The sequence below is a fragment of the Engystomops pustulosus genome, chromosome 3, assembly GCF_040894005.1.
Source record: "Engystomops pustulosus chromosome 3, aEngPut4.maternal, whole genome shotgun sequence".
In the NCBI taxonomy this organism is placed as follows: domain Eukaryota; kingdom Metazoa; phylum Chordata; class Amphibia; order Anura; family Leptodactylidae; genus Engystomops; species Engystomops pustulosus.
This window is the reverse complement of record NC_092413.1, coordinates 205,282,751-205,295,138: the sequence shown is the minus strand read 5'-3', so window position 1 is coordinate 205,295,138 and position 12,388 is coordinate 205,282,751. Positions and strand designations below refer to the sequence as shown.

The 12,388-nt window shown below is 43.2% G+C and overlaps 1 protein-coding gene across 3 annotated transcripts in view; it reads right to left on the bottom strand.

The window, feature by feature from the left end:
- Nucleotides 1-2,461: 2,461 nt before the first annotated feature.
- The window catches only part of ATAD2B (ATPase family AAA domain containing 2B), a 62,246-nt gene continuing 52,319 nt past the window's right edge, over nt 2,462-12,388 (bottom strand). For 2 of the 3 annotated variants that reach the window (XM_072143635.1, XM_072143637.1), the window contains exons 24-28: nt 11,590-11,727; nt 7,626-8,246; nt 5,770-5,864; nt 4,984-5,112; nt 2,463-3,472 (exon numbers count right to left, since the gene is read on the bottom strand). In XM_072143635.1, the coding sequence (XP_071999736.1) occupies nt 3,431-3,472; nt 4,984-5,112; nt 5,770-5,864; nt 7,626-8,246; nt 11,590-11,727 (1,025 nt within the window). In that variant the 3' untranslated portion in view covers nt 2,463-3,430. Of the gene's footprint in view, nt 3,473-4,983; nt 5,113-5,769; nt 5,865-7,625; nt 8,247-11,589; nt 11,728-12,388 lie in introns of all 3 variants that reach the window. The other variant, XM_072143636.1, reaches the window with a different exon arrangement.

Genomic DNA, 12,388 nt, shown 5'->3' with positions numbered 1-12,388 from the left:
TCACTCCAATCTGCAGCTATAAAAGTCTAGTCCACATACATACATTATACGTTGATGTGTACAAGGGTGTGTATCATAAAATTTAAAAAAAGGTTGACAAAAATTTACCAAAAACTGGTTAAAACCAAAAATGGCTACTTTGTGTATTGGTAACAGGCGCATCCAACACTGGCCAAATGTGCTATATTGTTTTTTTCACTCTTTTTATAATTTTATTTTTTAACGAAAATTAGTTTGAGCTGGGGCTTAATCTGGGACATAATAAATTTACCCAATAACAGCAGCCCAATTTTTTTTTAATACATTTTTTGCTTTTTTTTTTTTTTACAAAGATGACTTGGTCTAAATTATAGATTGTTTTTTTTATGCGAACTATAATCAAAGAATTGGGTTTTTCGCACTGTACAAATGTAAAATCGCAATAGAAAATTTGTACTTTATTTAGACAAGAAGGAAAAAGAATTCAAAAAACACAAGTGAGGAGGAGGGGGGGGGGGTCGTTAAAATATCATAAAGGAGGTTTTGGAGGAATTTCTGGTTTCTTTAAAAAAATTATTTTACAAACGTTGATAATTTTCATGAGTTAATTCATTTAATTTTTTTCCGTGAAAAGTTAAACAGGATAAAAAAAGTATTTTCTTTATAAAAAAATTATTTTTGGATTTTAATGCTTATCCGAAAAATCTTTTGGACTCTATTTAGCGCTAAAGTTTAAAAAAAAACAAAAAAACAAAAATCAAAGAAGTAGTTCAGGTGCAAGTAAATATGAAAGCAAATAAATATGCTACATGTTCTGCATTTTTTTTCCTCAGTTTAGAAATAAAACCGTGTGTAAGCAAAAATAAGAGCGAGGAGCAGAATCTGCCATGTTGAGATCGGGCCGTCAGCCAAAAATTAATCTGGGACATAAATGCCCCTATATCGGGTTAGACATTTTGGCAAAGTCAACGGTTATACAATATCTTAGAGACAACATCTATACACGTCGCGGAAAAAAAAAATAACCGTTGTCGAGAAATTATGTAGCTTAGCCTTGCGTTGACATCTTCTAAAACCTCCTATGTTGTCAAAATTTGGGTGTACAGCTAAGAGGCAGCTGGATCTAGCCAGGCTTCATCCAGATTTAAGTTTGTATAGTAATCTTTGATCATACAGTATCTTACGAAAAAACCCTTGGTTTCTTGGCCGACATCGAAGACCAGATCTAGTCATTGAGTTTCCGAAAAAAAAACAAAAAGACTCAATTTGATTATATTGGGTCAGGATCACACGGACCATTATTTCAGATTGGCCAGAAAACACACCTGGACCATCCCTGTCTGCTAGAGAAAACAGTAGGGGGCAGATTTGTGGGCACTTTTGTATCACAATTTGAGGTGGACGACCCAAGGATGCCCTGTGTACACATCCAAACTCTCAAATCAAAATGCCTTAATAACAAAAAGAAAAAAATCATGTCAACCAAATCCAAACAGTAAAAAAAATCCAAAATAGATCAATTGTGGTCAAGGATTCCTGTCCAGAATTTAACACTGCTACAAGCAGCCAGGTATAAAGTCCTCAAAAATACAAAAAAAAAAAAACTAAAAACGAACAAAACACTAAAGTAACTTGTTCTTGTGGTTTTAATACTGGACCAGAAATCTTAAACTACTAGACAAGCCCCGAAACTTTATCATCCTCCTCGTTTATTCTCGAATGGGTCATACGACCTTAAATGACTCCCGTCTCGACTAAGTCTATTAATTCCAAAATACCAGATCTTAGCTGCCTTTAACGAACCCAAAATTTTGGCACCAGCCGCAGAACTAGAAACTGTCAGACGGCAGAAAATCACTGGCGTCGGTCAAAAATATTTGCTGCCCGATCGTGGCCTGAACACTTCCTCTGAAAACCTGAAGGATTGGGACCATGGTCGGCGTCAACTTCATCCCGATTCCCACATTAGGCAAAAATCCGACCAATTTTAACACATAGCACCAACAACAAACTGTAGTGCCAAGCATCTCGAAGGGGAAAGGCTCATAAGATACAACAAGACGATATGGGACCTAAAGGGCAACCGATACGGCATGGATTTCACCCAATGCAGCCGGTCTGTGGAACAACTCAACACCTCCAGCACCAGGTATTTGGAACAAGTAAAAAAAAAAAATGCAATATATTAGACAGATTTTTGTTCCGCCCAGAAACCATGGAGGAAAAGTCTGGCAGTCCGACCGACATCGAGACTGATCTGATCCCTACGGTCAAGTTGAAGGGGGTTCACATTATATATGGTGGATGAAAGCGACCCAGTGATGCACGGAGATGTCCAAAATACTTGTGTTCAGAGTAACTTCTGGATGTGTAACATTTATCTCAACATTAATACAAAAAACCCCCAAAAAACTATATATAACCAAAAAAAAAAAAAAAAAAAAAAAGAAGAATTACACTTAGAATTCGTTACAGGGATACAGAGTTATCTAAGATGATGCAGATGGATGTGAGTGAGGCTTTAACATGTCCACATCACCGAAACAAACGCCCCCCAAAAAAATACATTAAAAAAAATACGTTTTCAAAAACTGGAAAAAAAAAATTAACTATTTAAACGTTCATATCATAGGGAGGCAGACCGGGAACGATCCCGATGTTTTCATAGATCGCATCTCTCCGCCTGCTCCGGATCCCTATGAAAAATGCAGAGAAACTAACAGAATACCCTAATTTAGTGTTCGAAGAAGGCACAGAGAGGGGCGAGCTTCGGGTTTACAAGAACAAAGCTGCCGCTAACCGGGTTCCCGCACTGCTTTCCGAGAAAGAATCACAAGAGGCTGAGAAAAAGACGACAACGCCGATGGTTTTCGGAGAGTAATAACACAAAAAAAACAAGACGTAAAAAGGAGAGAAATAAATAAATACAAGTTCCTGGCTCCGGTATGATCCAGTTTTTTTGTTTGCTTTTTTTTTTTGTGAGTGTGTGTGTGTTTTTTTGTTTTTTTTTTCATTTCCAGTCACATCGCATGGATTTGATCCCGCCCCCTCGAGAAGAAGGTAGTTGGTGCAGATGGCTTTCTAGTATCAGAGAGAATATAGACACGAGGGTGGACTTGTCATCCGGCCCGCCATTAGCACCTCAAATCTTCAAGCTGTGGTGAACCTTTTTAATTTTTTTTTTTTTTTTTTTTAAATTTTTTAATTTTTAATTTACTCTTTTGTCCACTTGCAAAGTTCTGTTTGGTTCTAGTAGGCTGGTTGGCATCAGGTACCTGAGACAATAGCACCAATATCGTTGAACAGCAGATGGTGAGAGGTCGAATACTGGAGAGCGGGGCTCAGAGCAGAACTTGGTGCCACTAGGAATAAATAAAACAGCTCGGAGGGTTGCGCTCTCCTCTCGGGAGGAGTCACAGAATGGAGGTTGCTTGGTTGGCAAAATTTTTTTTTACAGGAATGTATGAAACTTATCAACTGTCCTTTCCATCTCCTGCAAGAAAAAAAAAGAAGAATTTGTAACAAAAATAATTTGCCAATGGAGGACTAAAACTGAAGGACCATCGAAAGTGTCCTATTAGCTACCTTGTAAGGCAGCCCCCTTAACATCAAGCATGACTTTCAAGAAGCCTAATGACAAGATGTGGGACTAAAGCAAAACCAATATATCTATTCCCAAAGGAAAAGATTCCTAAAATTAATATATCCTTTTGGAATAGATATACTTGTTTGGTTAATATGCCGCATAATGCTTGCTGAAAGTCATGCTTGGTGTTAAAGGACACCTGTCATCAGGTCTGTGTCACTTGTCCTGTCACTACTACCTGTTGGAGCAGCTCACAAGGATCCCATCCCAGCCTTTATCTAGTCATTTCATACATTAATCATTATAAAATCATCTATTCTTTATTATGTAAATGAGGCTGGTCACATGGTCAGAGGCAGTGATGTCACCCCTGTTCCCCCTCCCCTCTCCTCTCCCTGCTCATGTCTGTGTGTAATGTATAGTAAAGCATGGCTAGTGTGTGCTGCATCTGCTGACATGCTGCCTCCTCCTAATATACAGGTGAGAGACACAGACATCAGCTACACATGAATCTGACATGTTCTGCTGTAACATGGCTGCCTGGAGCTGCTGTATCTCTCCTAAACACACACACACGTGCACACACAGGCTGCAGGGGGCGTGGCCACCAGCACCAGGAAGCACATCATTATACAGCCTCACATCATTATACAGGCTGTCAGTCATGCACTGGGGGTGTAGCTGTGCCTCCCACTCATGAATAGAGTGGACAGCTTGAATATGCTAATGCTTCATTGGACATTTCACAGGTCATTTGCATACAGCTTTAGGACCTCATTGCTTAGGTTTACAGGCATGTAGAGGGACAACGAAGGGATAGAGGCAATGCTCTCTAATGGCAGTTTATGAAAATATATTTAGTTTAGGGGGTTATTTTGCATGACGGGTTCTCTTTAAGGGAGCTGCCTTACAAGGTAGCTAAACGAGGCAATGTTTTCCTTAACCCATCCTGGAAAATGTATTTGCAGATTTCCTAGAATCCCCCAGTGGAGTGCCAATGGCTACAAGTATCCACACATCTGCAAGGCTGCCTTAGTTGGCAAAGTCTCTGTAAGGAGAACTCTTTCTTCCGGTTGGAACTTGTGGTCCCCCATTTTGCCAATTGCTTGAGGTACCAGAGAAGACAAGGTTGTCTGGCATGGATTATTACTTGCATTACTCTTTGATCAGAGATGTTTCAATAACTGGACATCAACGATTTACACACAGACAGCCTATACCACATACAAAACCATGGGGGGCTCCAGAGAAGCAGTCACTTCCCTGCTCTGCTCATTCCCTATGGTACCCAAGGATAGTGCAAGCATAAAACACAAAACTTTTGAGATATTCAAAACTTTTAAAAATGATAAGCCATAGAGATCCACTTTGCCGTGCACCTTTAAGATCCAAGCTTTGAAGTGAATTTGACGACTTACCTCTATTAGGCTAGTTTTATCGTAGTCCAGCCTGTGTGTGTAGATGCACTGGCTGAGCACAGAGTACCACCGCTCTAGTTCATCCACTGTTAGATTTTTGCTCTTTTTCACCACAATGTCAAGCAGTCCCTACGAGGAAGCACACGTACAGGTCGAGTGAGACAGAGCCTTGCGCTTCACAGCATGTCAAGCCAAAAATACATTACAACACTGAATAATGACCTTGTCCTCCCCCTGCACACACAACATAATCAAATCTACAAAGGTAATTTCGTTCATACTGGAGAACATTGATGACCTCAACCTGTTTTTGTTGTGTCTGAGCCTTTGCGAATGCAGGACGGAGGAAAGTACAGCGGAGAAACCTCCATTTGCTGAGAACTTTTGCTGGAATCCCAAACTTTTAGGTCACACAGCTGGAGTCAAAGCTTGACACAATTGACTCATCTCCTATGGGAGGTAGCAAGACTATGCCCCTTATCAAGTATTGGGCACGCAAAGTGCAACGGGGTTTAAAGATTTTTCACAACAATCTGTGGATTGAACCAGTTGAGCAAAGACCTCAGCGGTTTAAAAAAAAGTCTTCCAAGCATTGAAGAAGTCACCTGCGGACGAAACCCACCTACCCTCAGCACCCAATGGCTGCTCAATGTTACAGGCGAGTGTCGAACAGCTCGGCTTTACATACTAAGTTGAGGAGCCATTGGGTGCTGAGGTTTGGCTCAGCTTTGGCCAACGTGTATAACTTCATCTCCTTTTGGCCAGGTCTATTGAGTGTGCACTTACCTCGAGTCTCTTATGGTCAACAACGAGTGGTGGCTCTGGGTCCAGGATCTCTTCCAGGTGCTGTTCTTTGAGTGGTATCGCGCCCTCTCCTTCACCTGCATGAGGGTATGACAGATCAGACACGTGATATAGATGACCTGCACTTTGGCCACAGATGTAACAGATAAATCCTGGTCCGGACTTGTGTACTCCCATCTCTATCAACACCTGCAGCTTCACGCTCCCCCTCCCCCTGCACCATGTGTTATATATAATGATGAACTTTTTCTAACGACAGCAATAATTACCGCGCCGCTGGCACCCGGCTCCTGATATTTGATTTTTTAAGATGCTGTTTGACTAAGGATCCAGAAGTGGCCGTGGTTTTGATTAAGCAGCTGCTCAGCATTTAGAACCAGCCGGATTTCTCGGACGTAACCTTTCCGCGCAGCGTCAAGCCTCCTCCGTCTTTCTGGATGTTTGAGCAGCTATTTCCAATGAGACAGACTTCTAAAGGCTTTCCTGAGAAGGGGGGGGGGGGCATCCTAAAAGCCGAGCTTCAAGCGTTTACTAAACAGACGCTTTGTGCTCGGGAGAGGTTTTGCTGGATGAATCCCAACACTTCTCACTACATCGCAGACTGGCGAAATATTACAGCCAATATGTGCACACGGAAAAAAAAATAATTACAAAAAAAAAACTTACAGGATAGGGGCGAGCACAATAGAAGTGTAAACGGTACCGCTGATCACTTGTTAGGTGCTGCATGGTCTCATGAAAATCAAAATGTGAACAGCATGATAAGGAGGACTTTCTAACAAACCTCTCAATTTATTAGTTGTTTAACCCCTTAACGCCGGGGCCCTTTTTCATTTTTGCATTTTAATTTTTTCACTCGCCACCTTCAAAGATCCATAACTTTATTTTTCCATGTACAGAGCTGTGTGAGGGCTTGTTTCCGGCGTAACAAATTGCACTTCGTAGTGCAATTCCATGCCGTGTACTGGGAAACTGGCAAAAAATTCCAAATGCCAAGCAAATGGTGAAAAATGTATTTGCGCCGTTTTCTTCTGGGCCTGGATTTGACAGCTTTCACTGTGTGCCCCAAATGACATGTCTGCTTTATTCTTTGGGTTGGTGCGATCACGGAGGTAACAAATTTATGAAGTTTTTATAAATGTTTTCCTACATTTACAAAAATAAAAGCCTCCCGTACAACTAAAAAAAAAAATCATCATTTTGCCACCTTCTTACGCTAATAACTTTTTAATACTTAAGTGTACGGAGCTGTGGGTGGTGTCATTTTTGGTGACTTTTGATGACGTTGTCAATGCTACCATTTTTCGGCCTGTACGACTTTTTGTTCACTTTTTATAGAATTCTTTAATAATTTTTTCAAAAGGGCAAAAAATGCTGGGCGCCATTTTTTACATTACTGGGGGTGAAGGGAATAAACAGCGTGAAAAATCAAATTATTATATTTTGATAGATCGGACATTTTGGGATGCGGCCATACCCAACATTTCCATTAATAGAAGAACTATTAATAGATGCATATTGGTAAATTACCGATATCCTGCCCCCCCCCCCTTCACACATTACAAAAACACATAAGGTAAAGTGGCCAACCCCTTAAATCACACATGAGCTAGCATCATACGATGAACATGTGAAGTCTTAAAAGGTTGTTGGTGCTTTAGTCAGGTCAAAGTTCGAACTCCAGTACAAGAGCGGCTGTAGCGTTAGAGCAGGATTGTCCAGACATATATGATCTATAGTAAGCCCCTGGCTTCGACACGGAGTAAACACCTTGCCCTGACTGTGCCGGAGCTGACAGCCTTGTTACCATGCCCGTCCCTTTAAATGGTTTTGCTTACCTTCTCGTACATCTAATGTTTCCACATTATCGGTTTCTTGCTCCGGCTCATTGTTTTGATGGTCTCCCGGCGGCTGCTCCGGTTCTGGTTCCTTATCCGCACCCTCTGCATTGCAGGAGTTCTCTTGTTCCTCATGTTGGGCTCCGGATTCTTTGTCTGTGGTTTCGAGGTTGTCAGGTTTCACATTTCCGTTTTGGATATCCGATACTGGTGCGCTTTCTATACTGTCCAATGACGCACATCCATTTACATAGGCAGTGGCAAGTGGAGGATCCTCAAAAGTGACTGCTCTCTCTGCCGGCGCGTCGTTGTTATTGACCAACATTGATTCGTTGGAGGTGTCCTCCTCTGTGGACACAAAGCTGCTGCCCTTCCCCAGGGTCCCGTTTGTCTGCTCCCCGTCCATGATATCACAAGAGGATTCGTCGTTGGTGACTGAGTGTTCTCCCGTCTCGTCTCCGTTCTCCTCCAGGCAGTCTCCGTTCTCCAGAGTATCCTCGTTGTCTTCGTCGTCGCGGAATTTGGAATCTTCGTCCTCTTTCTTTAAGTAAGTGGATTTCTTCTTCTTGATGATTCCTCTGCCCCACTGCGAGCGTCTGCGGTGCTTCTTGCGAAGAGGAACTGGATGTTAGGGAAACAAAACATATATAGAAAACAACATCAATGATCAGATATGAGCGCTGGAAATAAATAAAGGTTGTGAGAGACATCAGAGGACGAGACCTCTCTGCACAGCTGGGACAGGGTCCACCTCATGTTTTGACAGTGAAATTGAGCTTGAGGCAGCGCAGCTTACTTAATACATCCCTGGGATAAAGCGAATGTTGGAAATTAGCTGCAGGCTTTTCAAGAAAAAAAATAATCCAGAACACAGTGCAAACCAACAAGACAAGACGCGCACCGGCGAGCGCCAGACTACACTGCAAGAAATTACAGAATTTTTTCCCTAAAGTCCAGACCGACCACAGTGCAGAGGACAGGACTCCGAGCACCGCGGCGACCCGCGTGGTACAAGGTGTCTGCACTGTGGTCGTTCCGTGAAATCCATTGCATGTTCCGGGATGCACAGACTGATTAGTAACGGGCCGCTGGCCTAAGTGTCTTTACATATGGACTGGGCCCAACTGGTAACCTAATGGGGCGCAGAATCCATCCATCTGATGTCCATAGGGAGAATATGGCCAAAAAATATACACGTCATGTGTCTGGAACTAAAGCTAGAACTGACACTGCGGTGATGCGCCAAGATGCTACATATAAGGGATACAGGCTCTTCATATTTCTTTACTTTTTAAAGGAAATCTACCATGAAAATCGCTAACGATAAACGAGGGACAATTACTCAGATGACCACAGTCACGGTGCCTGGATCTATATGGCCTCCTTACTTCAAAAAAAAAAAAAAAAAAAACTTTTGAAACCATGCCTAAGCCAATGATCCGGAAGGTCTCCGGGAGGTGTCACCAGAGCTCCTCCCTGCCTTAACATCACAGGATTTTACACTGTGTGAGATTAGTGGAGGTAGAGGTATTATGAAGAGGAGAAGACTGTGAAGCCAGAGAATGGAAGGGGATCTGCCCTTCAGACTCATTAGCATAATTATATAAGTTGATGTAAGAAGGATAACAAATTTAAGAAGATAACCACAGTCAGTGCCTGGATCTATGAACAAATTGTCTTCTTTTTGTTATCCGTGGCCTCCTTCCCTCTAAAATCAACTTTTACACTTATGCTAATGAGGCTGAAGAGCTCTAAGGAGGGGCGTTTCCAGAGCCCCTCTGTCCTGGAGCTTCACAATCTCCTCCTCCCCATAATCCCTCTACCTCCAGTAACCTCACACGGTGGGAGGGAGTGCTCATGCACAGTTTAACAGCCTGTGAAACTAAAACACAGAAGGGCTCTGGAGACAGAGAACTCCGGGATCATTAGAAGGAAGGAGGCCATGGATAACAAATATAAGAGGATTACCACTGTCACAGTGCCCGGATCTATGAGTAAGGTAGATTTCCTTTAACATTCATTCAGGACTCCTCCTGTTCTGCTTAAATAGAAGGGCTTGGCACATGCGGCAAGAAAGACTAATAAATGGAATAACACACTTAAAAAAAGAAAACCTGTCACCAGTTTTTAGCCCTCTACTTTACCCCCTTCCCCAGTCAGGTCAGGGATGAAATGTCCTGTGTGGATTTTACCCTTTTATGTGAAATCTCACCCTTTACCTGTAAAAGGTATCCTACAAAGTCATTGGAAAACAAGCAGAAAACAGTCATCTTCTGCAAGAGAAGAGTCAGGCTCAGAGGCTGGAGGGGTAGCGGTAGCCTGGCCCAAGTCTTGTGATTGCTCTTGCCCATAGACATCTACAGCAAAGACTTTACTCCCTGGGAATCAGGTGAACCCCGATTGCCTGATCTAGCCAACATTGGGGGAGGAGCTGGATGACCCCCATACACATTATATGGTGATTACTTGCCTAGACTAGTCCATTCATTTGTATTCCGGCATCATAACGTTCTGGCTTCGTTACGGCGCAGCGGTGACACGGGGGCAGTGTTAATAATGCTATTACGTGTCAGGACAAGCTGACATTGTTCTGCATTTTGCTCACGCCGGTTACAAAGGCTCCATCGATCACAGATAAACCAGTCACAATGACTCTCCTCACGCTGAGCCGACAAGAGCCATCAGCTTGTATCACACTGACATGACCGCGTCCATTCACAACGTGCCTAGCGGTGGCCGGGCTGCTCTAACAAGCCCGGCCACACCGCGCTCCTACCACACCGCGCTCCCACCATCATTAGAACATGCTAGGAACACTTGTATAGCGGATGCAGGAGTAAACTATTTATCAGGAGATATTATCTGCTGGAAGACTCCGCTACAATAATTACTTCTAGTGCTGTACCTCGGCGCACGGCTCATTCACAGAGCTGCAGGTGATTAAAGAGAAAAAAGTACAGCGACAAAGAAATAAATGAGCAGACGGTCTGGACGGAAGGGGCCAACGATGCAACAAGGGCGCCACCTACTGTACATAGGGGGAAACGCACACAGCTAAATTCTAACAAACATTGGGATCTGGCTACTGTGGACTGACAAATACAAGGACCTGAGCTGCACTTAAGTGACATAATAGATGTACGTGATATCCCTCAGCCATAAGCAGCATGACCACTTCAACTATCGAATCTCTACAGGTGCCTGGAGTCTACACAGATTCCCTTCAAATGGCCCACGGGCGGCACAGTGGCTGAGTGAGTAGCACTTCTGCCTTGCAGCGCTGGGGTCCTGGGTTCAAACCCCACCCAGGTCAACATCTGCAAAGAGTTTGCAATTTCTCTCCCTGTTTGCGTGGGTTACCTCGGGGTACTCCGGTTTCCTCCCACACTCCAAAACATACTGTTAGGTTGTTTAGATTGTGATCCCCATGAGGACAGGGACCAATCTGACATGCTTTGTGCAGTGCTGCGTAATCTGTGTGCACTATACAAAGAATTATTATTATTATAAATTTATAACACCGTTGTCTTCGCACGCAGCAGGAGAGCCTGCGGGACGGACCTCAGTCTCTTAGGTCCAAAGTGCAGCTACCAAATATAGATTCTCACCAGTAACAAAAGGATCTACTCCCACCTGAAGTAACTCCAAATCTTCTCAGGGAAGCAGTCACTGTGTTTGAACCTCATTTTGCAGTCTCTAAATTTATCTCTGGGACTCCCAGAGAGGACATTTTATACCCTGCTTTGTTTAATGGGGTAAAATCTGATGACAGGTTCCCTTCAATGACAAAGGTGGGTAGTGACCAACGAGAGGGTAGCTCCAAAATGTACAAGTGTTCTGGGTCCCAATTATGAACCCTCTCCACGGTACCCCTATTGCACTGGTCACAGCCTTTTCCAATGAGGGATAACCAGAAAACAAATCAGGGGCTAATAGTGGAAACATTTCCTTGCTGGTTACTCACATGTACATTTGGTTGCAGAATGATTTGCAGTGTCCAGTGCGATCCTGTTCTTATTCCGGAACACCTCCTCCGCTCCGGCATCCGCCTTCCGAGACACCCAACTCTGAGGATTTATTTGCTCTGTCGTCACAGACAAACCTGCACGCGGGAGATAAGAGGGAACTTCATAATTCAATACTGGATGACACCAGAAAAATATTTTTGGATGCGTTTTCAACTCTACATAGCAGAGAGTCAGCAGAAATTTCTAAGGTTGAAATCAATTAAGATTCCCCAGATCTGCCCATTCACTGTACTGTAATCTCATCCCACAGAAAATGCTTTAATTTTGTATTTAATTTTTTTACTAACAAACTTCTACAGAAAAATATTAACAGTTTGATTTCCAGAGAGAGAACTACTGACTGGTCAAGGATGTGTCAGCTTTCCTCCTCCTCCTGTGTGGTGTAATATATAGAGGATGTGTCTGCTCTCCTCCTCCTGTGTGGTGTAGTATATAGAGGATGTGTCGGCTCTCCTCCTCCTGTGTGGTGTAATATATAGAGGATGTGTCGGCTCTCCTCCTGTGTGGTGTATTATATAGAGGATGTGTGGGCTCTCCTCCTCCTGTGTGGTGTAGTATATAGAGGATGTGTCTGCTCTCCTCCTCCTGTGTGGTGTAGTATATAGAGGATGTGTCGGCTCTCCTCCTCCTGTGTGGTGTAGTATATGGAGGATGTGTCTGCTCTCCTCCTCCTGTGTGGTGTAGTATATAGAGGATGTGTCGGCTCTCCTCCTCCTGTGTGGTGTAGTATATAGA